The sequence below is a fragment of the Euleptes europaea genome, chromosome 5 (genome assembly GCF_029931775.1).
Source record: "Euleptes europaea isolate rEulEur1 chromosome 5, rEulEur1.hap1, whole genome shotgun sequence".
In the NCBI taxonomy this organism is placed as follows: domain Eukaryota; kingdom Metazoa; phylum Chordata; class Lepidosauria; order Squamata; family Sphaerodactylidae; genus Euleptes; species Euleptes europaea.
In genome coordinates this window covers 67,222,168-67,246,500 of record NC_079316.1, presented here as the reverse complement: position 1 = coordinate 67,246,500, position 24,333 = coordinate 67,222,168, and the positions used below count along the sequence as shown (strand labels likewise).

At 41.3% G+C, this 24,333-nt stretch overlaps 1 protein-coding gene across 4 annotated transcripts in view; it reads right to left on the bottom strand.

Moving 5' to 3' along the window:
* PLPP4 (phospholipid phosphatase 4) overlaps positions 1-24,333 on the bottom strand; it is an 87,865-nt gene that overhangs the window by 49,107 nt on the left and 14,425 nt on the right. For 2 of the 4 annotated variants that reach the window (XM_056849901.1, XM_056849902.1), the window contains 2 exons: positions 22,727-22,790; positions 20,697-20,821 (listed from right to left, as the gene is read on the bottom strand). In XM_056849901.1, coding sequence (XP_056705879.1) covers positions 20,697-20,821; positions 22,727-22,790 — 189 coding nt within the window. The remainder of the gene's footprint in view (positions 1-20,696; positions 20,822-22,726; positions 22,791-24,333) is intronic. The other 2 variants (XM_056849903.1, XM_056849904.1) reach the window with 1 other exon arrangement.

Below are 24,333 nucleotides of genomic sequence, written 5' to 3'. Positions count from 1 at the left end.
TGTACTCTAAAAACAAGGTCTTTGCAATCAATTGTGTTATTATGACTTTTGGCTTCAAAATCAATTGTATACTGCACTCACAAGTCAACATATCACATCAATTTATCTTTATTACACTGAAGTATGCTTGACAAGGGAGAAAAGTCTTAAATCTTGACAAATTCAAGAAGAGCGTTCTACAAAATAGGGCTGCTATCGAAGATAATCTGGATCAAGCAGTAGCAATCTTCAGCTGTCAACAGGCCCTGTTGTTCCAAGTGGAGCTAATACAGAGGAACATGGTCAGATGGGAGTCCCTTGGCTATGAATGGCTTTCAAGGTAATAACTAATCTTTTGAATTGAACACAGAAACCAGTAAGAATAATTCTGCGGTGAAAGTGTTTTACATATATAGCACAGTGGGTAGCCGTGCTAGTCTGTCTGCAGTAGTAGAAAAGAGCAAGAGTCCAGTAGCACCTTAAAGACTAACAAAAATATTTTCTGGCAGGGTATTGTCAGACTCCAGGACCTTGTTGCATCTCAGGAATAATAAACTTCGCTCCAAATGTTTACAGAGAGTTTAAAAGTTTTATTAAGAAAGCAAGCGAGTTCAGTGGTCTATACAACTTAAGGTTAGAATAACGACGAGGATTTTACAGATCAGCTTTATAGGATGCACACACTAGAATTGTTTACACGTAATGGCTTTGAAATGCAAAACATCAGAGTTCTCTCAAACTTCAAGAGAGAGAGGGTTCTGGCAAAATCACACCTTGACATCAGAGCAGATTTACAATAGGAAGGCTACTTTGAATGGAGACGTCGGAGCCTCTGGCCATAGCACCTTTCTCCCAAACTGAAGAGACTTTCCCACAGGACCAGGAGGTGGGGGGGGGACACGGAGCTTGCTATCCAGGGCTCGATTGCATGCCCTCGCTGACACTCCGCCTCCCCAAAGACCCCCCTGGGATCTCTCGGTTTGGCGGGATAGTGGCGATGGAAATCTGCTACTAGGGTAGGGGCTTGTACGTGTATAGCGGACACCCACCCATTGTGACCGGAATTCAGATGTTTCCAATGTACAAGATACTCCAGCTGGCCCCTCCGCATGTGAGAGTCTAACACCTTGGAGATCTCAAAGTGCTGTTCCCCTTGTACCATAATCAGGGTCGCAGCTGCGGGTTCGGGGTGCCATCCGGATGCCGGTAGAAAGGGTTTTAACAGACTCACATGAAACACCGGGTGCACCCCTTGTAAGGTTTTTGGCAGTTCCAACTCCACTGTAACCTCATTGATAACCCGGGAAATTGGGAACGGCCCCACAAATTTTTGACTCAGTTTCCTGCACGGGCATAAAGACCTGAGATTCTTGGTGGAAAGGTACACCTTCCCTTCGACCTTCAACTCCCACTGGGGCGCCCTGTGTTTGTCTGCTTGCGCCCTGTACCTGTCCTTCACCTGTTCCAAGTTTTTCACAAGCCAGGGCCAAGTGTTCCTCACTATGTTAGCCCACACAGACACCTCGGGAGGGTCGCCGTCCGGCGGGAGGGGTACGGCCCCCAAGGGTCCGAAATCCATCCCATAGACCGCTTTGAACGGGCTTATACTGGTCACAGAGTGTACCGAGTTATTGTAGGCATATTCCATTCTACCACTGCATTAACCCTTTCGGTCTGCCCATTCGTCTGCGGGTGATAGGCTGAAGACAACCCCAGTTGTACACCCACCAGCCCTAAAAACGCTTTCCAGAATTTTGACACGAGCACGGACCCCCTGTCACTCACGACCTTCTGCGGAAAGCCATGCAGTCTGAAGATGTGGTGTACAAACAAGCGAGCCAGTTTGTGTGCAGATGGCATTACTTCGCACGGAACGAGATGAACTTGCTTAGAGAAGAGATCCGTGATCACCCACAGGACCGTCTTCCCCTGGCTAGATGGGAGGTCGGTTATGAAATCCATCTCAATCACCCGCCAGGGTGCCTCTGGAGTCTCTAGGGGCTTTAGCAATCCCGGGGGCTTCCCCATCAAGTTCTTGCTTGTTGCACACACAGAACAAGATTTAATGAACACATCGATGTCCTGGCGCATCCCCGGCCACCAGGACCATAGCACCTTTCTCCCAAACTGAAGAGACTTTCCCACGGGACCAGGAGGTGGGGGGGAGGATACGGAGCTTGCTATCCAGGGCTCGATTGCGTGCCCTCGCTGACAGGTATGAGCTTTCTGAAGAAGAGTCTGAAGGTATCTGAAAAAGCTCATACCCTGCCAGAAAATATTTTTGTTAGTCTTTAAGGTGCTACTGGACTCTTGCTCTTTTCTACTACTACATATATAGCACATTGCCTTACATATATGGCACATTGGTCATTTGGCAATGTGCCATATATGTAAGGCGCTTTCACCGCTGAATTGTTCTTACTCAAGGGAGTCCTTGGACTACAATGATCATTAATCAACCTACGCAGTGAATCATTAATCAACGAGCTGAAGAAGATATTCACAAAACGCTGCCAAGATCTAGAGGGCGCGTACTCTTGTTGATAATATACTCTACCTAAATTGTACTAAGGGAGACTGCAGCCAAGAAATTAGAAGGCGATTGAGACTGGGAAGGGCAGCCATGAAGGAGCTAGAAAAGATTTTGAAGTGTAAGGATGTGACTCTGGCCACCAAGACTAGGTTAGTTCATGCCATCATATTCCCTATTACTATGTATGGGTGTGAAAGCTGGACAGTGAAGAAAGCTGATAGGAAAAAAATAGATTCCTTTGAAATGTGGTGTTGGAGGAGAGTGTTACGGATTCCGTGGACTGCCAAAAAAACAAATCAGTGGGTTATAGATCAAATCAGGCCTGAACTGACCTAGAAGCTAAAATGACTAAACTGAGGCTATCGTATTTTGGTCACGTCATGAGACAAGAGTCACTGGAAAAGACCGTCATGATAGGAAAAGCTGAGGGCAGCAGGAAAAGAGGAAGACCCAACAAGAGATGGATTGACTCAATAAAGGAAGCCACAGCCTTCAATTTGCAAGGCTGTCAAAGATAGGACATTTTGGAGGACTTTCATTCATAGGGTCGCCATGAGTCAGAAGTGACTTGACGGCACTTAACACACACACACACATATTGTACTAACAGCAATTTTTGCTTCCTGTGTCTGAATATGGTGAATTTATACCTTGAACACTGTGGTGAATGTACATCTTTAAATATTGATTCTATATTGGTGTTGAATAGTTTACTGAATAAGTTAGATTAGTTTAGTATTAGGAAGTATGTTAGGAATTTGAGAATGTATGTTTATGATTTTTGAATAAACATTGTACTGGAAGACTGATAAGATTGAGCCCTCGTGCTGCTCATTGGGTTATAGTCTTAATACCTAGAGGCTGGCAACCCTATCTATCACAATTCATTTCTCTTTGGAAATACACTAGCTGGGTATATATTGGCCTCGTCTCTGCTGCTCTGCTCAGTTGATCTCTCAGCTTTGCCCCTCCCTCCCTGTATCCAGTATTTCGTGCGGTTTTGTTCTTTTCTGGTATTTATTTTGTCACAACTTGTTGGTGGTGTGGGCATGAGGCCAGATCCAGTTCTGGGGGAATCCAGCTTCTATGCCCCTTTTTCCCACCTGGGAGATCCAATCAAGACATTTTGGGGGAGGTCTTGCAGGGGACATACTAGGGTTGCCAGGTCCCTCTTCACCACCGGTGGGAGGTTTTTGGGGCAGGGCCTGAGGAGGGCAGAGTTTGGGGAGGAGAGGGACTTCAATGCCATAGAGTCCAATTGCCAAAGTAGCCCTTTTCTCCATGTGAACTGATCTCTATCAGCTGGAGATAAGTTGTAATAGCAGGAGATCTCCAGCTAGTACCTGGAGGTTGAGCTGAGATAAATATGCACAAGTACTAACAAAGTATGGCTGAGTAAACAATAGTACAAGGCTCAAACACTCAAGTAGCAAAGATGTATATTTGAAGGTTACAATAGTGAAAGTGCAGGAAGTGACAAAAAGGAAACTTAACACAAAATCTATACACTAAGATCTAAAGGTCGATAAATATGATAAAGTCAATAATTATGTCTCGATAGAATCTTTAAAAGTTCATAATAAATATATTCAAATCCTTGCGTTGTGGAGACAGAAGTCAGGAGAAGACGGAACGCGGTCCGGATGCCTTGCGTTTTCGCCGCCCCTCAGGGCGGCTTCTTCAGCTCTCTGTTATAAACAGAAACTGTTCTCCTGCAGAAACAAACATCCACAATAGAAAATTCTCTAGGCTACAATCTTTTTAACTAGAATAAAGTCATCACATTTAAAAAAAGATTACTATGCATCAACACCGATACAGTGAGCATACCTTAAATATTCATTCAGCAGTTTCTTAGATATAAAATCTCAGGTGGACTCTTCCTGCTCCCAACTGGGCTGCTCAGTGAAAATGCTTGCTAACTCAAACACAGGTGTTGCCAATATATCTGCTAAGCCCTCAAGGGATCTTTCTAATTGCAGCTGAAATAAATTACTGTATGAGCTCCATGCTTTTGAAAGAATTAAAGAAAACAAGAAAAATCTAATTCATTATTCAAACCATAAGGATGATAGGATTTAAATAAATAAATAAATCGTAATTCTTGCCTAAGTAAAATTTTTTGAACGTTGTCAACATCAAAAGAATTGCCTTTGTAAACCCAGATGGCAAAAAATCTAAGATCATTCTCATTATGCTTCTGATTAATAAAGTGCTGAGTGAGAGGGGCTTCCAAATTCCGTTGTCTGATTCTGGATTTATGCTCCCCTATTCTTATTTTTAGGGGGCGACAGGTGCTACCCACATATAATTTACCACAGTTGCAAGTAACGCAGTAAACACATCTGCTCGTAGAGCAGTTGGAAAAATGTTTAATTTTGAATCTGAAGTTAGAGCTAGTAGAGCTAAACTCTTTAAGTGGTAGACTGAGCGGACAGAAAGAGCAAGATCCACAGGGAAAGTGCCCAACAACAGAGGGGGTGGCCCGCTGTGGCATAATGTCAGAGTGAATTAGTTTGTCTCTGAGCGAGATGTTTCTTCTCAGGCCAAAAGTAGGGGGAGTGGTACAGCCAGGGATGCTGGATATGATGTGCCAATGATTTCTGATAATCCGCTGGATGGATTGAGAGTGGCGACTGTATGTAAGAGAGCAAAAGATACCAGTTCTAGAGTTGTACTGGGTGGTGCTTAGCATAGACTCCCGAGGTCTCAAGTCTGCTTTCTGTTTAGCATCTCTTAAGATTGTGTCTGGATAACCCCTTTCTTTGAGATCAAAATGTAGGCTCCTGGCAGTCCGCTCGTAATCACCAGGAAGTGTGGAATTCCTTTTGAGCCTGATGAACTGGCTAAACGGGAGATTTTTCTTAAGATGCGAAGGGTGATAAGAATCAAATCTCAACCCTGAGTTCCTGGCCATCGGTTTTTTGAAGGGTTTAAAAGCCAAGGATCTGTCTTTGTTGACAAAAAGCTCGAGGTCCAAAAAATTAATGTGTTCTGTACTGCATGACCCTGAAAAGTGTAAGTGTTGATCACGCTCATTAATCCAGTCAGTGAACTTGGAAAATACTTCAGAATTGGAAAAACAAAACAACAAGTCATCTACATATCTCTTAAACAGAAAAATATCCTCTTTAAAGGGGTTATTATCAAAAATGAAACGTTTCTCAAATGCAACCATATAAAGGTTGGCAATAGAGGGGGCACAGGAGGCTCCCATTGCCACCCCTTTGGTCTGAAGATAAAAATCATCTCCATAACGAAAGACATTATTCTCCAGGATTATGTCTGAGATGTCTAGCAAAAAATGTGTAGGAGGATTGTGGTCAGGGCGACTGTCTAGGTGATCAGAAATAATATTACGGGCTATGTCTAAGGGTACATTAGTATATAAAGCCGTCACGTCTAAGGACGCCAGGACGGCTTGAGGCGGTACCGAGAAGCCTTCTAGCTGCTTGATAAGGTCTCTTGAGTCTAAAAGGTAGGACGGGGTATCCTTAACAAACGGCTGCAAGAAAAAATCTAGCATTTGAGATAGGGGTTCGGTTATGCTCCCTCTTGAGGAAATAATGGGACGACCAGGAGGATCGGTGGGGTGCTTATGGAGTTTCGGTAGTGTATAAAATAAAGGGGTACGGGGGTAGGGCACAATCAGAAATTCTGCTGTGTAATTGTCAATATATCCTAATGATAATCCTTCATTCACTACTGTCCGGATTATTTTTGAAATTCTTTGAGTAGGGTTACTGGAAAGCCTTTTATAAAAATGAGGATCAGAAAGTTGCCTGATGTTCTCAGCATGGTATTTTTCAAAATCCAATACAGCGATAGCGCCTCCTTTATCAGCTTGGCGTATTACTATGGAGGTGTCATTCGCTAAGTCATTAAGGATAGATTGCTGTGCTTTGGAAATATTAGGAGGGATTCTCCAATGATGCTGTTCTAATTTTTCAACGTCTTGATTCACTAAAAATTGGAATGTATTTATTAAATGGTTCGATGTGTTGGGGATGAATGAAGATTTTCTCTTAAAGGGAAAGCGGTTAAATGATGACGAGGGTTGACTTTTGAAAAAGTCACGTAACTTAATATTCCGGTAAAGTTTAAATAAATCTATACGGGTTTGAAAAGAAGAATATGCAGGTGTGGGAATAAAACCTAACCCCAAATCAAGTACCTCTAACTCAGCATGAGTGAGAATTCTAGAAGATAGATTAACAACTATCGTTTGCTTCGTTGGAACCCTCGATTGCGGGGTGGGTATGAAAAGTTTTTTGCCTGTCCTTTAGAGCGGAGTTGATACCCTCTGTCTGAGAAGTTGGATTTGTTTGACTCAAAGGAGCTGAAGCTCTCCTGTTCTGATCTCGAATCATCTTGTGGGGTTGTTCTCCAAGTTCGTCTAAAGTTAGAATCAACATATTCCCAATGGTATACCCTTTTCTTCTCGTAATCATCCCTATCTCTTGCAAATTTTTTCATTTTGTAAGCTTTAATATTGGAAGAATAGTTTTTTAAGTCTGATTCCAATTTGTCCATATGATGTTTAAATTCTTGATCTGAGAACTCTTTTTTAAGATCTTTGTTAGTCTCATCTATTTGTAAAGATAAATCTGCAATTTCATTAGATGCTTGATCAATCAGCAAGAGCATAAGGTCCATAGAACACTTATTCAAAATAGCTGCCCATTTCTCTTTAAAAGGAACATTCTCAGCAAAGAGAGCTGGGGCTTTCTGAATCCGAAGACCCCTCGGAATAATCATTGCCTTAGCATAGTCGCTCAATGAGGAACCATGGAGCTCATAACGAATTTTCTTTTTGCTCAAATTGAACAACTTATCAAAGTCTGGCAGCTTGGCTGTATCAATATCATGCAATGAAGTCATATTTCTAAGAATCCTATCTCGTTCTGCATTAGAGAACGAAAACATTGGCATTTTCTGAGCCATAGTGCAACTAGGAACAGCTGAGATAAATATGCACAAGTACTAACAAAGTATGGCTGAGTAAACAATAGTACAAGGCTCAAACACTCAAGTAGCAAAGATGTATATTTGAAGGTTACAATAGTGAAAGTGCAGGAAGTGACAAAAAGGAAACTTAACACAAAATCTATACACTAAGATCTAAAGGTCGATAAATATGATAAAGTCAATAATTATGTCTCGATAGAATCTTTAAAAGTTCATAATAAATATATTCAAATCCTTGCGTTGTGGAGACAGAAGTCAGGAGAAGACGGAACGCGGTCCGGATGCCTTGCGTTTTCGCCGCCCCTCAGGGCGGCTTCTTCAGCTCTCTGTTATAAACAGAAACTGTTCTCCTGCAGAAACAAACATCCACAATAGAAAATTCTCTAGGCTACAATCTTTTTAACTAGAATAAAGTCATCACATTTAAAAAAAGATTACTATGCATCAACACCGATACAGTGAGCATACCTTAAATATTCATTCAGCAGTTTCTTAGATATAAAATCTCAGGTGGACTCTTCCTGCTCCCAACTGGGCTGCTCAGTGAAAATGCTTGCTAACTCAAACACAGGTGTTGCCAATATATCTGCTAAGCCCTCAAGGGATCTTTCTAATTGCAGCTGAAATAAATTACTGTATGAGCTCCATGCTTTTGAAAGAATTAAAGAAAACAAGAAAAATCTAATTCATTATTCAAACCATAAGGATGATAGGATTTAAATAAATAAATAAATCGTAATTCTTGCCTAAGTAAAATTTTTTGAACGTTGTCAACATCAAAAGAATTGCCTTTGTAAACCCAGATGGCAAAAAATCTAAGATCATTCTCATTATGCTTCTGATTAATAAAGTGCTGAGTGAGAGGGGCTTCCAAATTCCGTTGTCTGATTCTGGATTTATGCTCCCCTATTCTTATTTTTAGGGGGCGACAGGTGCTACCCACATATAATTTACCACAGTTGCAAGTAACGCAGTAAACACATCTGCTCGTAGAGCAGTTGGAAAAATGTTTAATTTTGAATCTGAAGTTAGAGCTAGTAGAGCTAAACTCTTTAAGTGGTAGACTGAGCGGACAGAAAGAGCAAGATCCACAGGGAAAGTGCCCAACAACAGAGGGGGTGGCCCGCTGTGGCATAATGTCAGAGTGAATTAGTTTGTCTCTGAGCGAGATGTTTCTTCTCAGGCCAAAAGTAGGGGGAGTGGTACAGCCAGGGATGCTGGATATGATGTGCCAATGATTTCTGATAATCCGCTGGATGGATTGAGACCGCGTTCCGTCTTCTCCTGACTTCTGTCTCCACAACGCAAGGATTTGAATATATTTATTATGAACTTTTAAAGATTCTATCGAGACATAATTATTGACTTTATCATATTTATCGACCTTTAGATCTTAGTGTATAGATTTTGTGTTAAGTTTCCTTTTTGTCACTTCCTGCACTTTCACTATTGTAACCTTCAAATATACATCTTTGCTACTTGAGTGTTTGAGCCTTGTACTATTGTTTACTCAGCCATACTTTGTTAGTACTTGTGCATATTTATCTCAGCTGTTCCTAGTTGCACTATGGCTCAGAAAATGCCAATGTTTTCGTTCTCTAATGCAGAACGAGATAGGATTCTTAGAAATATGACTTCATTGCATGATATTGATACAGCCAAGCTGCCAGACTTTGATAAGTTGTTCAATTTGAGCAAAAAGAAAATTCGTTATGAGCTCCATGGTTCCTCATTGAGCGACTATGCTAAGGCAATGATTATTCCGAGGGGTCTTCGGATTCAGAAAGCCCCAGCTCTCTTTGCTGAGAATGTTCCTTTTAAAGAGAAATGGGCAGCTATTTTGAATAAGTGTTCTATGGACCTTATGCTCTTGCTGATTGATCAAGCATCTAATGAAATTGCAGATTTATCTTTACAAATAGATGAGACTAACAAAGATCTTAAAAAAGAGTTCTCAGATCAAGAATTTAAACATCATATGGACAAATTGGAATCAGACTTAAAAAACTATTCTTCCAATATTAAAGCTTACAAAATGAAAAAATTTGCAAGAGATAGGGATGATTACGAGAAGAAAAGGGTATACCATTGGAAATATGTTGATTCTAACTTTAGACGAACTTGGAGAACAACCCCACAAGATGATTCGAGATCAGAACAGGAGAGCTTCAGCTCCTTTGAGTCAAACAAATCCAACTTCTCAGACAGAGGGTATCAACTCCGCTCTAAAGGACAGGCAAAAAACTTTTCATACCCACCCCGCAATCGAGGGTTCCAACGAAGCAAACGATAGTTGTTAATCTATCTTCTAGAATTCTCACTCATGCTGAGTTAGAGGTACTTGATTTGGGGTTAGGTTTTATTCCCACACCTGCATATTCTTCTTTTCAAACCCGTATAGATTTATTTAAACTTTACCGGAATATTAAGTTACGTGACTTTTTCAAAAGTCAACCCTCGTCATCATTTAACCGCTTTCCCTTTAAGAGAAAATCTTCATTCATCCCCAACACATCGAACCATTTAATAAATACATTCCAATTTTTAGTGAATCAAGACGTTGAAAAATTAGAACAGCATCATTGGAGAATCCCTCCTAATATTTCCAAAGCACAGCAATCTATCCTTAATGACTTAGCGAATGACACCTCCATAGTAATACGCCAAGCTGATAAAGGAGGCGCTATCGCTGTATTGGATTTTGAAAAATACCATGCTGAGAACATCAGGCAACTTTCTGATCCTCATTTTTATAAAAGGCTTTCCAGTAACCCTACTCAAAGAATTTCAAAAATAATCCGGACAGTAGTGAATGAAGGATTATCATTAGGATATATTGACAATTACACAGCAGAATTTCTGATTGTGCCCTACCCCCGTACCCCTTTATTTTATACACTACCGAAACTCCATAAGCACCCCACCGATCCTCCTGGTCGTCCCATTATTTCCTCAAGAGGGAGCATAACCGAACCCCTATCTCAAATGCTAGATTTTTTCTTGCAGCCGTTTGTTAAGGATACCCCGTCCTACCTTTTAGACTCAAGAGACCTTATCAAGCAGCTAGAAGGCTTCTCGGTACCGCCTCAAGCCGTCCTGGCGTCCTTAGACGTGACGGCTTTATATACTAATGTACCCTTAGACATAGCCCGTAATATTATTTCTGATCACCTAGACAGTCGCCCTGACCACAATCCTCCTACACATTTTTTGCTAGACATCTCAGACATAATCCTGGAGAATAATGTCTTTCGTTATGGAGATGATTTTTATCTTCAGACCAAAGGGGTGGCAATGGGAGCCTCCTGTGCCCCCTCTATTGCCAACCTTTATATGGTTGCATTTGAGAAACGTTTCATTTTTGATAATAACCCCTTTAAAGAGGATATTTTTCTGTTTAAGAGATATGTAGATGACTTGTTGTTTTGTTTTTCCAATTCTGAAGTATTTTCCAAGTTCACTGACTGGATTAATGAGCGTGATCAACACTTACACTTTTCAGGGTCATGCAGTACAGAACACATTAATTTTTTGGACCTCGAGCTTTTTGTCAACAAAGACAGATCCTTGGCTTTTAAACCCTTCAAAAAACCGATGGCCAGGAACTCAGGGTTGAGATTTGATTCTTATCACCCTTCGCATCTTAAGAAAAATCTCCCGTTTAGCCAGTTCATCAGGCTCAAAAGGAATTCCACACTTCCTGGTGATTACGAGCGGACTGCCAGGAGCCTACATTTTGATCTCAAAGAAAGGGGTTATCCAGACACAATCTTAAGAGATGCTAAACAGAAAGCAGACTTGAGACCTCGGGAGTCTATGCTAAGCACCACCCAGTACAACTCTAGAACTGGTATCTTTTGCTCTCTTACATACAGTCGCCACTCTCAATCCATCCAGCGGATTATCAGAAATCATTGGCACATCATATCCAGCATCCCTGGCTGTACCACTCCCCCTACTTTTGGCCTGAGAAGAAACATCTCGCTCAGAGACAAACTAATTCACTCTGACATTATGCCACAGCGGGCCACCCCCTCTGTTGTTGGGCACTTTCCCTGTGGATCTTGCTCTTTCTGTCCGCTCAGTCTACCACTTAAAGAGTTTAGCTCTACTAGCTCTAACTTCAGATTCAAAATTAAACATTTTTCCAACTGCTCTACGAGCAGATGTGTTTACTGCGTTACTTGCAACTGTGGTAAATTATATGTGGGTAGCACCTGTCGCCCCCTAAAAATAAGAATAGGGGAGCATAAATCCAGAATCAGACAACGGAATTTGGAAGCCCCTCTCACTCAGCACTTTATTAATCAGAAGCATAATGAGAATGATCTTAGATTTTTTGCCATCTGGGTTTACAAAGGCAATTCTTTTGATGTTGACAACGTTCAAAAAATTTTACTTAGGCAAGAATTACGATTTATTTATTTATTTAAATCCTATCATCCTTATGGTTTGAATAATGAATTAGATTTTTCTTGTTTTCTTTAATTCTTTCAAAAGCATGGAGCTCATACAGTAATTTATTTCAGCTGCAATTAGAAAGATCCCTTGAGGGCTTAGCAGATATATTGGCAACACCTGTGTTTGAGTTAGCAAGCATTTTCACTGAGCAGCCCAGTTGGGAGCAGGAAGAGTCCACCTGAGATTTTATATCTAAGAAACTGCTGAATGAATATTTAAGGTATGCTCACTGTATCGGTGTTGATGCATAGTAATCTTTTTTTAAATGTGATGACTTTATTCTAGTTAAAAAGATTGTAGCCTAGAGAATTTTCTATTGTGGATGTTTGTTTCTGCAGGAGAACAGTTTCTGTTTATAACAGAGAGCTGAAGAAGCCGCCCTGAGGGGCGGCGAAAACGCAAGGCATCCGGACCGCGTTCCGTCTTCTCCTGACTTCTGTCTCCACAACGCAAGGATTTGAATATATTTATTATGAACTTTTAAAGATTCTATCGAGACATAATTATTGACTTTATCATATTTATCGACCTTTAGATCTTAGTGTATAGATTTTGTGTTAAGTTTCCTTTTTGTCACTTCCTGCACTTTCACTATTGTAACCTTCAAATATACATCTTTGCTACTTGAGTGTTTGAGCCTTGTACTATTGTTTACTCAGTACCTGGAGGTTGGCAACCCTAGGCAATACCCAGCTCGAGGGCTGTCGGGGAAGCATCCCTCCAAGTGGCAGGGGATTCACGGAATGGCTCAAGCCCAGGTGGAATCCCATACACTGCCATCCAATGCTACTCTCCAGCAGGTGGGCTGGGAGTAGGACATCACTCATTGGCTGGCAAGTAGGCCGACCGATGGTTTGGATCCCACCCCTGTGCTACACCAAGGCCCTATCAGCTGTAACTAATAAAGTTGTGGCCATTTAAATTCCAACAGTGCATCCTGTTCATTTTGCATGCGAGGGTGCATTTCAGTTTTGCCCCTTCCAATCTCCCCCCCCCCATTTGGCGCTGGGTCAGCAAACCACCTCTGATTCTCACTTGCCTTGAAAGCTCCTTGCTAGGGTTGCCATAAGTAAGTTGTGACTTGATGGCATTTAACATACATACACATAATAACAAGCGTCTCTAGTTGGACTGCTCATGCCATTTGGTGAAGCTACTATTGTTAACTTAATTTTTTAAAGTTTTACTGATTTCACACAGCCAAGTACATCACAAAATATATTGAAGTTTGCAGCTGAAAATGATCCAAGTGTAAATTTAGGTCACCTTCAAATCATTTGTCTCCCAAGCTCTAAAATGAATTCAGACTTCCCAGCCCCTCACAAGTAGCAGCTGGTGCCTGAAATCAAGTATTCACAGCAAGCATGGCATTCAGAAATGATGTACTGAGAAATCATTCTTCAATTGCTAAAAACAGGGGGCTATTTACAGTAACAAAGAGTGGAATTATGTTAAAAAGAGTCTCTCTTAATTTAGTTCCAACCTTTTATCACTGGGCATCTGGTCTGTTTGGAATTTCTTTACTGCATGCATAAAATGGCTTTAGAAGAGTTTATTTCCCATGCAGTCTCCAAGCATTACATTGTTGAGAGCCAAGATCATACTTAACAAGGGACGTTTGTCCAATGGAAATGCTTCAACAAATATTCAGAGTGAAGCATTATTGATTTGCAAATTACTTTACAGACTCAAGAGAGGAATCTCCCTTACTGAAGCATCTTCTTAGCTTGGCATGAAAGCTATGACATTGATTACTTGACCTGGCCACAGGACATATTTAAAGATCTTATTTGCCTCTTCCATTAAAGTACACAGAGTAGCTGCCAACTGCTGTTTGCTTATCTTGTTCAATTAAACCATCCATTGCCTAATGATACACATTGTTTCCAATAAAGGATGCCAGACAATTGCTGAATTCTCTGTTTTATTAGGTCTGTTGTGACCACACAGTTGGCAATAAATGACTGTTTAGTGGTCCACATTAGACTTGACATGGTAGATCCACGATTAGGATCTCCCACATTTCTTATGTGGTTCAAATCAGATGGAGGGGGAGGAGAGGGAATCAGATCTGGACAACAGGATTGGGACGGAGAACTATCCTTTTTCTTCATGCCATTTCCCCCAGCTGAAATCCCCCATGAGCTATTATTTTTCCCACAAGAGAAATATGCCGGCCCCTTTCAATGTTCCTGCAGCTCCCTCTCCCATAGATCACAGCACAGCTGAAGGGGAACACAGCAAAGGGGAATTGCAATGGGGAGGGAATCCTCTGCTCTAGCAGTGGAGCCCCAACTGACACCCCCCCCAGTTGCTTTGAACTTAAAAAAAAAAAACTTTGTTAGTCTGGACTAACAAAGACAACAGTCAACAATATCCATGCAGATTAGCTTTGGATTTCACACATTAACAGATCACTTCAGGATACAATGGTTCCATATTAACATACCACACTCTCATTAGAACATTATCTTGATACTTACAGGACAATGATTAGCATATTACTTTTGCAGGACAGTACTCAGCTCAAACCCAACCTCTTTCTGACTATATGTTACTCTTCCTACACACTTGACACTGAGAGACACTGTCCTTCAGTGTTACTACTCTGAAGATGCCTGCCACAGTTGCTGGCGAAACGTCAGGAAAGAAAATTCCAAGACCACGGTTACACAGCCCGGATAACCTACAAGAACCAATGAACTCTGACCGTGAAAGCCTTCGACAATATTCTGAATTAGTATGCTGTTTAAAATGTCTGGAACACATCTCAAAGGACAGCTTCCCGCTCCCACACACATACATCTTTTTCGTGGCACGTTATTTTTTTGGCTGTTTAAAAAATATTCTAAAAGTAGTGCTATAGCGCTAGACCACCATAGCAATCCAATCCATCTGAATGCCGGTGATATAGCACTGGTGGTCCATGGTGGTCTAGGGCTATAGCACTATTGCATTCATCTTAGAACGTTTAAAAAAAAACGTGCCATGAAAAAAGGCAGGAAAAAGCGCAACACTGTTTGAAATGGCCAGAGCGCTTCAGAGAGGGCTCATAGATGGATTAAAATGAGCTATCGGGAACGCCTGTCCCTTTATTGCTTTACTTGGAATCGGGCCAACAACAGATAACATCCCGTTTAGAACGGTAATGGGAAAGGGGCCACTGAGTGTGAGAAAAAGGCCAGTTAATGAAGGGAGACCTAATGATAACAGAAATGCTAAGCAAATTCTATACCTTTCTTATTAAACCCTTTGAAAATACTCATATCATTGTTGTTAGGATGATATTTTATGCTGCTCCAGGGGATAGCCCCTTTGAGGGTTTTTTTATTTACACATTCACAAATTGATTTCTTCCAGTGTCAATTTCTGCAAGTGACACAAGCCAGCAGCTTCCACCGAAGGAGCCAAAGGATAAAGAGCCAGTGCAATACGGTGGTTGAAATATCACGCTAGCACTGGGGAGACTTGGATTCAAACCCCTACTTTGCTATGAACCTCCCTGTGTGACCTGGGCCCCCTTTTTCACCCTACCTCATAGGTTGTCCGGAAGATACAATGGAGAAAGGGAGAACAGTGAATGCTACTCTGAGCTCCTTGGCAGAAGAGCCAGAAAAAGGGAATGCCTGTGATCACCAAAGGAGGTCTAGCTGTAGTGGTATTTCAACAGGAGAAGGAGATGCCCTTGCTCACATTCTTAGCTTTGAGAGACTGATATCAATGACAAACTTTGCAGCGTTCAACAACATGGCCAGGATGGTTGGAAACTCTGGTTGGAGAATAGGGTTGCCAGGTCCCCCTTCACCACCGGCAGGTGGTTTTTGGGGTGGAGCCTGAGGAGGGCGGGGTTTGGAAAGGGGAGGGACTTCAATGCCATAGAGTCCAGTTGCCAAAGAAGCCATTTTCTCCAGGTGAACTGATCTCTATCAGCTGGAGATCAGTTGTAATAGCAGGAGATCTCCAGCTAGTACCTGGAGGTTGGCAACCTTATTGGAGAATGATTGGAGCCTTTTTTTGCACCCTCATGCTCCATGTCTCATCTCATTTCCGTTTGTAGACAGCTAACTGAAACCAACTGCCAAAAGAAGACTGACTTTACGTTGTCTAATCTTTCATCATCATGGTACACTTTGTCAGCTTTAATTCAGAGGTTCCTTTTCTAATTGTTCTATTCATGTGAACCTCATCCATCCTCTTGAAAAAAGAGGGGGGAGGGACATAAAAAGGCAAATCATTCTTCAGTGCTTCCTTTAACAACAGGAATGTAGGAATAGGCTACCATATAAAACAGTTTTGATACTATCACAATGAGCTTACAACAGAATCTGCAGTGGGTACCAAGAATAAATGGCAAGATTAGGGCAGGTTTTGAACCTTTAATCTATCCAACATTGAGCGGATCAGAAGGTACATAGCTGATTGAGTAGTAAGCTAGCACTCTGATTAATAAAGCTGAAAAATAGCACAGGTCTCTTAAAAGGTTGGCAGATTGAGGCTGGTTATACAGAAACTGATGGACTGCAAATCTACAGGCTAGCAAGCACTTTCCCCCATTTAAAATGATTTGGGAATTTCCCAAGCAAATCAAGAGATCAAAAAAAAATTCAGCAACATTCTTTTAATAGCTCAATGTATGTCAGAATCATAGGCAGCGTCTTTCAGAGACATACTGTACTTACACCATGGGGGTCTCCTCTCAGCAGATCATGGAACTTCCACTATTGGACAGCAAGAAAACTTTGTCTCTGTTGCAGTATTATACCCCCCACCCCATGTAGCACTTTCTTCCATATGAGTGAATGGCTGGAATTACTCACATGGGGTAATGTAACAGGGATTCGGCTCATGAGAACCCTAGTGGAGAAAGCTAAGCAGTCCCTTACTCTGGTATAGCAAGGGACAAGGGCCAGTTGTTTCTCAACTATCCAAGATTACAAACTACTGACTAACAGTTTTGAAAAATAAAAGGGAAATTCAGTACTTTATAACACTTATTTACTTCATTTATACCTTGCCTTTATCCCCGATGGGACCCAAAGCAGCTTACATTATTGTCCTCTCCTCCATTTTATCCTCACAACAACCCTGTGGGGTAGGTTAGGATGAGAGTGTGTGACTGGTCCAAGGTCACCCAGCGAGCATCCATGGCAGAGTGGGGATTCAAACCTGGTTCTCCCAGGTCCAACACTCTAACCACTGAAGTCCTTTGTCTACTTTATTTTCAATGGGAGGAATCGAAATCAACAACTTGTAGCACTTGTATTCATTTTGAGCCACTCGCTTGCATCCAGTTTGACTACAGTCAAATTGTTTACAACTAGATTTTTCATACACGTTATGAAAAGTTTCAATTAAGCTGAGAAATTGAACATGTATCAATTTAACGTCCTACCTACAGAGGACCAGAGATATCTGACTTTATTGTCTTTCACAAGGCAGGTTAAAAAAGCCAACCAGCTTCGTAACTTTGTTCTAGTTATGCCTGATAGCTTGCATTATAGTGATTTTAGTGGCTTCTAACCATTAAAAATGGTTCCAGGTATTGTTTGGTTGTTTCTTAGATGTGGCTTGCCCCAGATAATTGTGCATATAAATGCATAGTTCCATCAGAAGTTTGCTAGTCTAAGCAAGTTCTGACTTTCAGATATTAGTGTCTCAATTTGCTTCTTGAAACATTCAACCAAGTAGCTCATGGAAGGATGCTGTCAATTAAAAAAAATGTTTTTGTCACTGGTCTCTGTTACCTCAGTAGAGGATTGAAAGTTTATATAGGTTCCATCTTCTTCTTGCAGCCATGCAATTTCATTCCTAGTAGTTTCACTCTAGAAAATTAAATTCAGAATCACAGTGGCCCTAACTTGGTCTCAGGGGAAAGGATCAATTTCCCCACACACTACAAAGGAATGGTCTTCTCCCAACAAATAGTAGCAATCTTTTTTAAAAATCTAGCTATTTGAAGGCACACGGGATGGTGCTGTCACAAGAGCTTGGTTTGGTTCTATGAGGATGAGACATCGTTAAAAAAAAATCAGCCCACATGTTTCTTCAGTGGGCTCTCTGGCATGTTTCACTGCCCTTTCTTTCTGAGTTTCTTCCTTGGACATAATGCAGATTTGCAAGAGAGCCAGCTGAAAACAAAGGTGGATCATATCTTGGACCAAACACATTAATACATTAAAAACATCAGTCAAAAATCATACTGAATGCCCACTAGAACACGGAAGCTTGGACAGCAAAAAAAAAAAAAAAAAAAAGAGCTGGCAGCAAGGACAAGGATGATCATCCACTTGCCAAAGATCTTCTTCATCTGTCTTTGTCAGTAGCCTGACAGCACATTGCCTGCACCTACGATTTATTTTCATCACAGTCTAACATAAGCAAAAAAAAAATTTTTTTACTGTACAGTAGCAGGTCCCTTTCAGTTCTCATTTCCAGAAGCGCATTGTAGTTTATCATGTCAACTGTCATAATGCTATGAAATAACTATGTTTTCTGTGACTGTAAAAAAAAGACAACAAGAGCGGAACAAGAATCTTCTATGGATGCGACTCAATGAAACAAGCACTGGTGAACGCAATCTGGAATGACCCAGGAAGGTGTCAATGTACAATGCATCTTGGGAATATGCCATTCTGGTATACTGACAAGGCACAAAGCTGACTAACCCACCCCACCCCCGTTGCTTATCACATCTCCTCCTACAGTCAGAGCAGGTACGGTGCATGACTTTAACTGCATAAAAGCTCACCATTTTTCCAGTTCAGTCCAACCATGTGGTGGCAGAAGGACCAGATATGCAGTCATTAGGTGTATTAATCAGCCGCTGAGCCAACCAAGCGACTGCTGAGGATAAATTTGTCCACGTATGCTCAGCAGTCACAGTTCAACTTCCACAGAAAGAGCTTTCACATAAACCTCATGGCACCTCAAGGACAATCCTTTTCAAGGAAGGCAATTCATATATTCACCAGGTAATGAGATACAAAGTCATGCACACATGAATCAAGCCTTATTGTTTATCCCCTTTGAGGCTCTAAAATAAAGTTGCACAAACAGTTTTACAGGATGGTTGTTGTTTTTTTAAAAAAAATTAAGGAATTTTATGGTGATCAGATGGGTATGTTTAAGTTAGCCTGTCAAGCCTTTACAACAGTATGTAGAAGTCCTCTGGTGATTTCAAACAGTAGAGACATTAGTGTGAACAACAGTCCCAACGCCTCACACATTTTTGCAGATGAGATCATTTGGTCACTGCACTGCACCGTATATGTTACTGCAATTCTCCACGAATGGTATACAACTTATCACACACAGCGGCAGCACTCTTCTGAATGTAACTGTGGTGATTGAGGGTGAATTTGGAATTGTGGGAGCAGGAATATCAAACTCTTTTATAAGTAGGGTTGCCAGCCTCTAGGTGGTGGCTGGAGATCTCCTGCTATTACAAACGATATCCAAACAACACAGATCAGTTCGCCCAGAGAAAATGATCACATTGGAAGGTGAACTCTCTGGCATCATACCCCATAGAAGTAGCTCCCCTCTCCAAACCCCACCCTTCTCAGGATCCACCCTGAAAATCTCCAGGTATTTCCCAACCCACAGCTGGCATCCCTATTTATAAGAGGCCCTGAACTATCCAAATTTGGGTCTTGGCTTCCTTTCCCCCAAAAAAATATTTTCCATCCAAAAGGGGAGGGAACTTACTCTTGAGAATGGGGAGAGGATAACCAGCTGATAGGAAAATTTGCTGGAAATTACATTTTTCCAACATCACACTCAGGCATATCATTTCTGGTTAAGAATTATCCTGTTGCTAGTAAGCTCTCTATACTGCCTGTTACCTTTCCAACCTTCACAAGAGTTAATGAGTTTTCCCCCCTTTGGAATGAATAAAAATTGACAGGAAAGCACAAAAGGGTGGTCACTTCCATCGTTTGTTCCCCCCCCCCCCGTTTTCTTGGAAACAACTCAGAAAATCCTATTTCCCTCACTAAGAATCTACCATGAAAATTGAGAGGAATAAACAGGCAAACATAGAAGAACTGACCCATCGCTAATAATTTTTCATGTGGTTAATTCATGTATCTATATGCAGTGATTGCTATTCAAGGATTATCCCCACCCCCTCAAAATAAGTATTGATCAAACGGTTGTCAAAGCCGACAATCAAAAAAACAGTTAGATTGTCTGCATTTGTGCTACCACCTTATTTTAATTTACAAGCTGCTGTACAGACCTGGCCCACACAAGTTCTGTCCCAACAATTCAATGGCTGGTGGGTGTTACTTAGCTTGTTGGGTTGCAAGTTGTGCAGTCTTAATATAGCTTACTGGCAGCCAGTGATGTGTAGTGGTTAGTGTTGGACTAGCATCTTGGAAATCTAGGTTCAAATCCCCATACTTCCATGAAGTTTGTTGGATGACCTGAGGCCTAACACTGTCTCTCAATCTGACCTACCTCACAGAGTTGTTGTGAGGATAAAATGGGAAAGGAAAACCATGTGTGTTGTTATCCTGAGCACCTTGGAAGATGGGTGGGATAAAAATCTGCTATTCAGATAAATACATATTTCTGTCACAGTATTTCCAGTAGTGCAATCAAGAGTTCCAGAAGTTAGACACCAGAATCCTCCCTGCCTTACTGAAGACAAAGATGCTCCTTCTGTCTCAAATCTATCTGGAACAATCAGGAGGAACAATGGTGAAATATGGCTAAAGAAAGCAAGGCACCTCATTAGGAGGAATGAACTTACAGGAAGAGTGGATGCTAGGAAAACTTTTCCTGCCTTCTGACACCACATCTGGATCTCCTGTGCAATGCATTTCAGAGTTCATTTCTCCATCTGGAAAGCAGCGGTAAAAGAAATCGGGACGAGGTCTACAAGAAACACCATAGACATTTGAAACAGAAAAGTAGCCATTAGTAAAAATAGCAAAATGATCATTATGTTAAACTGACCACATATGCTAGAGATCAGTTGTAATAGAGGGAGATCTCCAGCCACCACTTGGAAGTTGGAAACCCTACTGGAGTGGTATGTGCGTAAGGAGAACGATGTAGTTCCGAATATGGAGGAACCCTCTGGTGATGCTAAGCAGCGTCTTCAGAAATTAATTGTTTAATTCAAACTTAAGAGAGTTTCTCCATATATATCCTGGAAAAAAGTCACATACAGGGATATAGATTAAACAGAACAGTGGTTTGGGAGTTGTGTCACAGAGTGAATTGATTTATATTAGTCAGGCTTCTGGAAAAAGATAGCTAAATTCCAACTCACTGAAACTGTTCTACATCAGTACTAGCAGAGAAATGAAGATATTTCAATTTACACATTAGAGACAAAAAGGAAGACACTGTGAACCTAAAATCTTACAAGATAAAAAACAGAAGGTTCAAAGGAAATAAACAAATAGGTTTTCAGTTATAGAAACTACAAGAATCATTCCATTGAGACGTGATAAGATAGAGCATATATCTGTAAAACACACACTGTGGTGGCTTTTTGAAAAACAAATGTATACTATGTCTTAATGGAATGATGTTTACTGTTTCTATAAGCTGGCTTTTGCTTATTTTTCTTTCTTATTGTGGAGCTTCTAGGGGAAATCTGAAATTTTGATTTATTTCTTGTCTGTACTCTTTACTTAACTGTGCCTCTCTCCTCTGATTAGTCATTTCCACTGCTCTGGTGGGAAGAAATTCAACTCATATTATGTCCCTCCCACCGCCATTTTAAGGGGATATGGATGCGTTACCTCCCAAGTGGATTCTCACAACCTTCTGTTTCAGGAATTATAAAACAAGAATAATCGATCCCTTGCTGCCGGTTGTTTTTTATAGCTTCTTCTAGCACCAGCTCCTCCATTTATACTGATCATATTGATGGATGGTTCATGGGGGGAAATGTCCCATAATTTCACAGTCCACCTGTTAAAGTACAGTATAAAAGGATGGTGGGAGGCAGTCTTTGAGAGAAGGAATGCTAGGAATGAACTGATGTCTAAGAGGACTGCCTGACCCAAAATAAATTGTTGCAAGTAATCCTATTTGATGGAAGCTTTTGCAGAAGACCTATCATTTAATATGAATGTTTTTAATCCACACTCTCTAGATCAGGGGTGTAAAACATATGGCCTGAGGGCTGGATCCGGCTGGAGAGGCATGGCCCAAGGAGGAGGAGGAGGAGAAGAAGAGTTGGTTTTTATATGCCAATTTTCTCTACCACTTAAGGAAGAATCAAACCAGCTTACAATCACCTTCCCTTCCCCTCCCCACAACAGACAGCCTGTGAGGTAGATGGGGCTGAGAGAATGTGACAAGCCCAAGGTCACCCAGCTGGCTTCATGTGTAGGAGTGGGGAAACCAACCTGGTTCACCAGAGTTATCATCAGCCACTCATGTGGAGGAGTGGGGAATCAAACCCAGTTCTCCAGATCCCAACCACCGCTCTTAACCATTACACCACGCTGGCTCTCCAAGTGTCATTTATGTCATATCCAGCCCTTATAACAAATGAGTTCGACACCCCTGCTCTAGATATTTCTAAATAAGAAAACTGCTAGCAGAAAAACACCCATGAGTATCTTCATTTTCTCTTTTCTCATTTTATTGGGGCAGTTGCTAAAAGCATTAGACTTTATGACAATGCTAGCTTTTATTTACTTCATTTATTTTATATGAACTCTTTGGCTACTGTTTCCCCAAAGCAGCATTATAGTTTATTATATTTATATTCAACTGGTACTGAAGTTCAGCCAATAGTTATAATGTACTAGGACTTACCTTCCCACTATTAATTTAATAGTGTTTGTGCAGACTCCATTCAAAGCAAGAGCCAAGGAAACAGCTAAAAAGAAGAGAACATAATCTAGAACCACAACATGTCCATTTGTTAGCTCATAACTGTTTTAAAAAATCAAAAATAGACTTGGAATCAAATTATTTACTAAGAAACAAGGACTTGCTTCTTCCTGGTTCTCTACATACTCTCTTGTCTTATGGGGTTATGTTCACATACCTTCACATAATCCTTCAATGAGACATGATATGGCCTCATGATAGACTCCAGCTACATAAAGTGGTGATATGAACTAGCAATGCAGTTACCAACCTAGTTATTAAGGAACTGGTCAATGAAATTATATCAGAGGAGCAAGAGATGCCATACAAGCCAGCTACTAAACAGGATGAGGAAAGAGTAGCTCTGCCCATTCAGGAACACAAAAAGCTGCCTAATACTGAACCAAACCATTGGTCCATCAAAGTCAGCATTTTCTACTCAGACTGGCAGTAGCTCTCCATATCCAAGGCACAGGTCTTTCATACCACCTACTACCTGAGTCTTTCTAAGTGGAGATGCCATGGATTGAACCTGGGACCCTCTGCAGGCCAAGCAGATGCTCTACCACTGAGCCACAGCCCCCTGAAGGAAAACTTCATCCCTTAACTGCCTAATTCCCAAAAAGACATTATAAAAACTATAATAAAACATGAACAAGGGGAAGGCAGTGGATGAACTAATCAATTCCTGCTTCTCGTTTCACTGCCAATAGGAAGGGTCTAATGTGTGAATTTGTAATTTCACTGAGTAAACCACAGCTCAGTAAGCCCCAGTCTTCAGGGTTGTTCTGTTCATGGATGCAATATTTTTCTTTTGAAAAGTAATCAGGGCTTTATATCAATTGATATAACTTGCTCATGACAAACCAGGGGTTCATAAATACAATATTTCATACAACAGCAAAGAATACAAGGCATGTTATGTTTAAAGGGAGCTCAAGAGGCCTTTGTGGAAGGCACTTGATAGGACAAACTTCCTTTTATTTATTTATTTATTTATTTATTGAAACATTTATACCCCACCTTTTACCTGGTGTTTCAAGGAGGCTTACAATAATACTTTAACACATTTTCAGTTAACACCACAAAATAAAATAGCAACCCCCCCCATTAAGAGATGCCTATTATTCAAACCCCCTCAAAAGCATTGGCAAACAGGCAGGCCTTGCAGCACATCCTGAAGAACTCCAACCAGGGGAGTCCCCTCACTTCTTCAGGGAGGCCATTCCACAGAGCTGGAGCCATGATCGAAAAGGCCTGGGCTCTGGTCAATGTCACCCTAACCTGTGGGATAGCCAACTGTTTGCTGCCTGAGGACCACAGTTGATGCACAAAGACATATGGAAGGAGACGGTCCTTCAAATATGTGGGTCCCAAGTAGCGTTGCCAATCTCCAGGTGGTAGCTGGAGATTTCCTGCTATTACAATGGATCTCCTGGCCACACAGATCATTTCACCTGGAGAAAATGGCCTCTTGGAAGGTGGACTCTATGGTATTGTACCCCACTAAAGTCCCTCCTCTCACCAAACCCCACCCTCCTCAGGCTCCA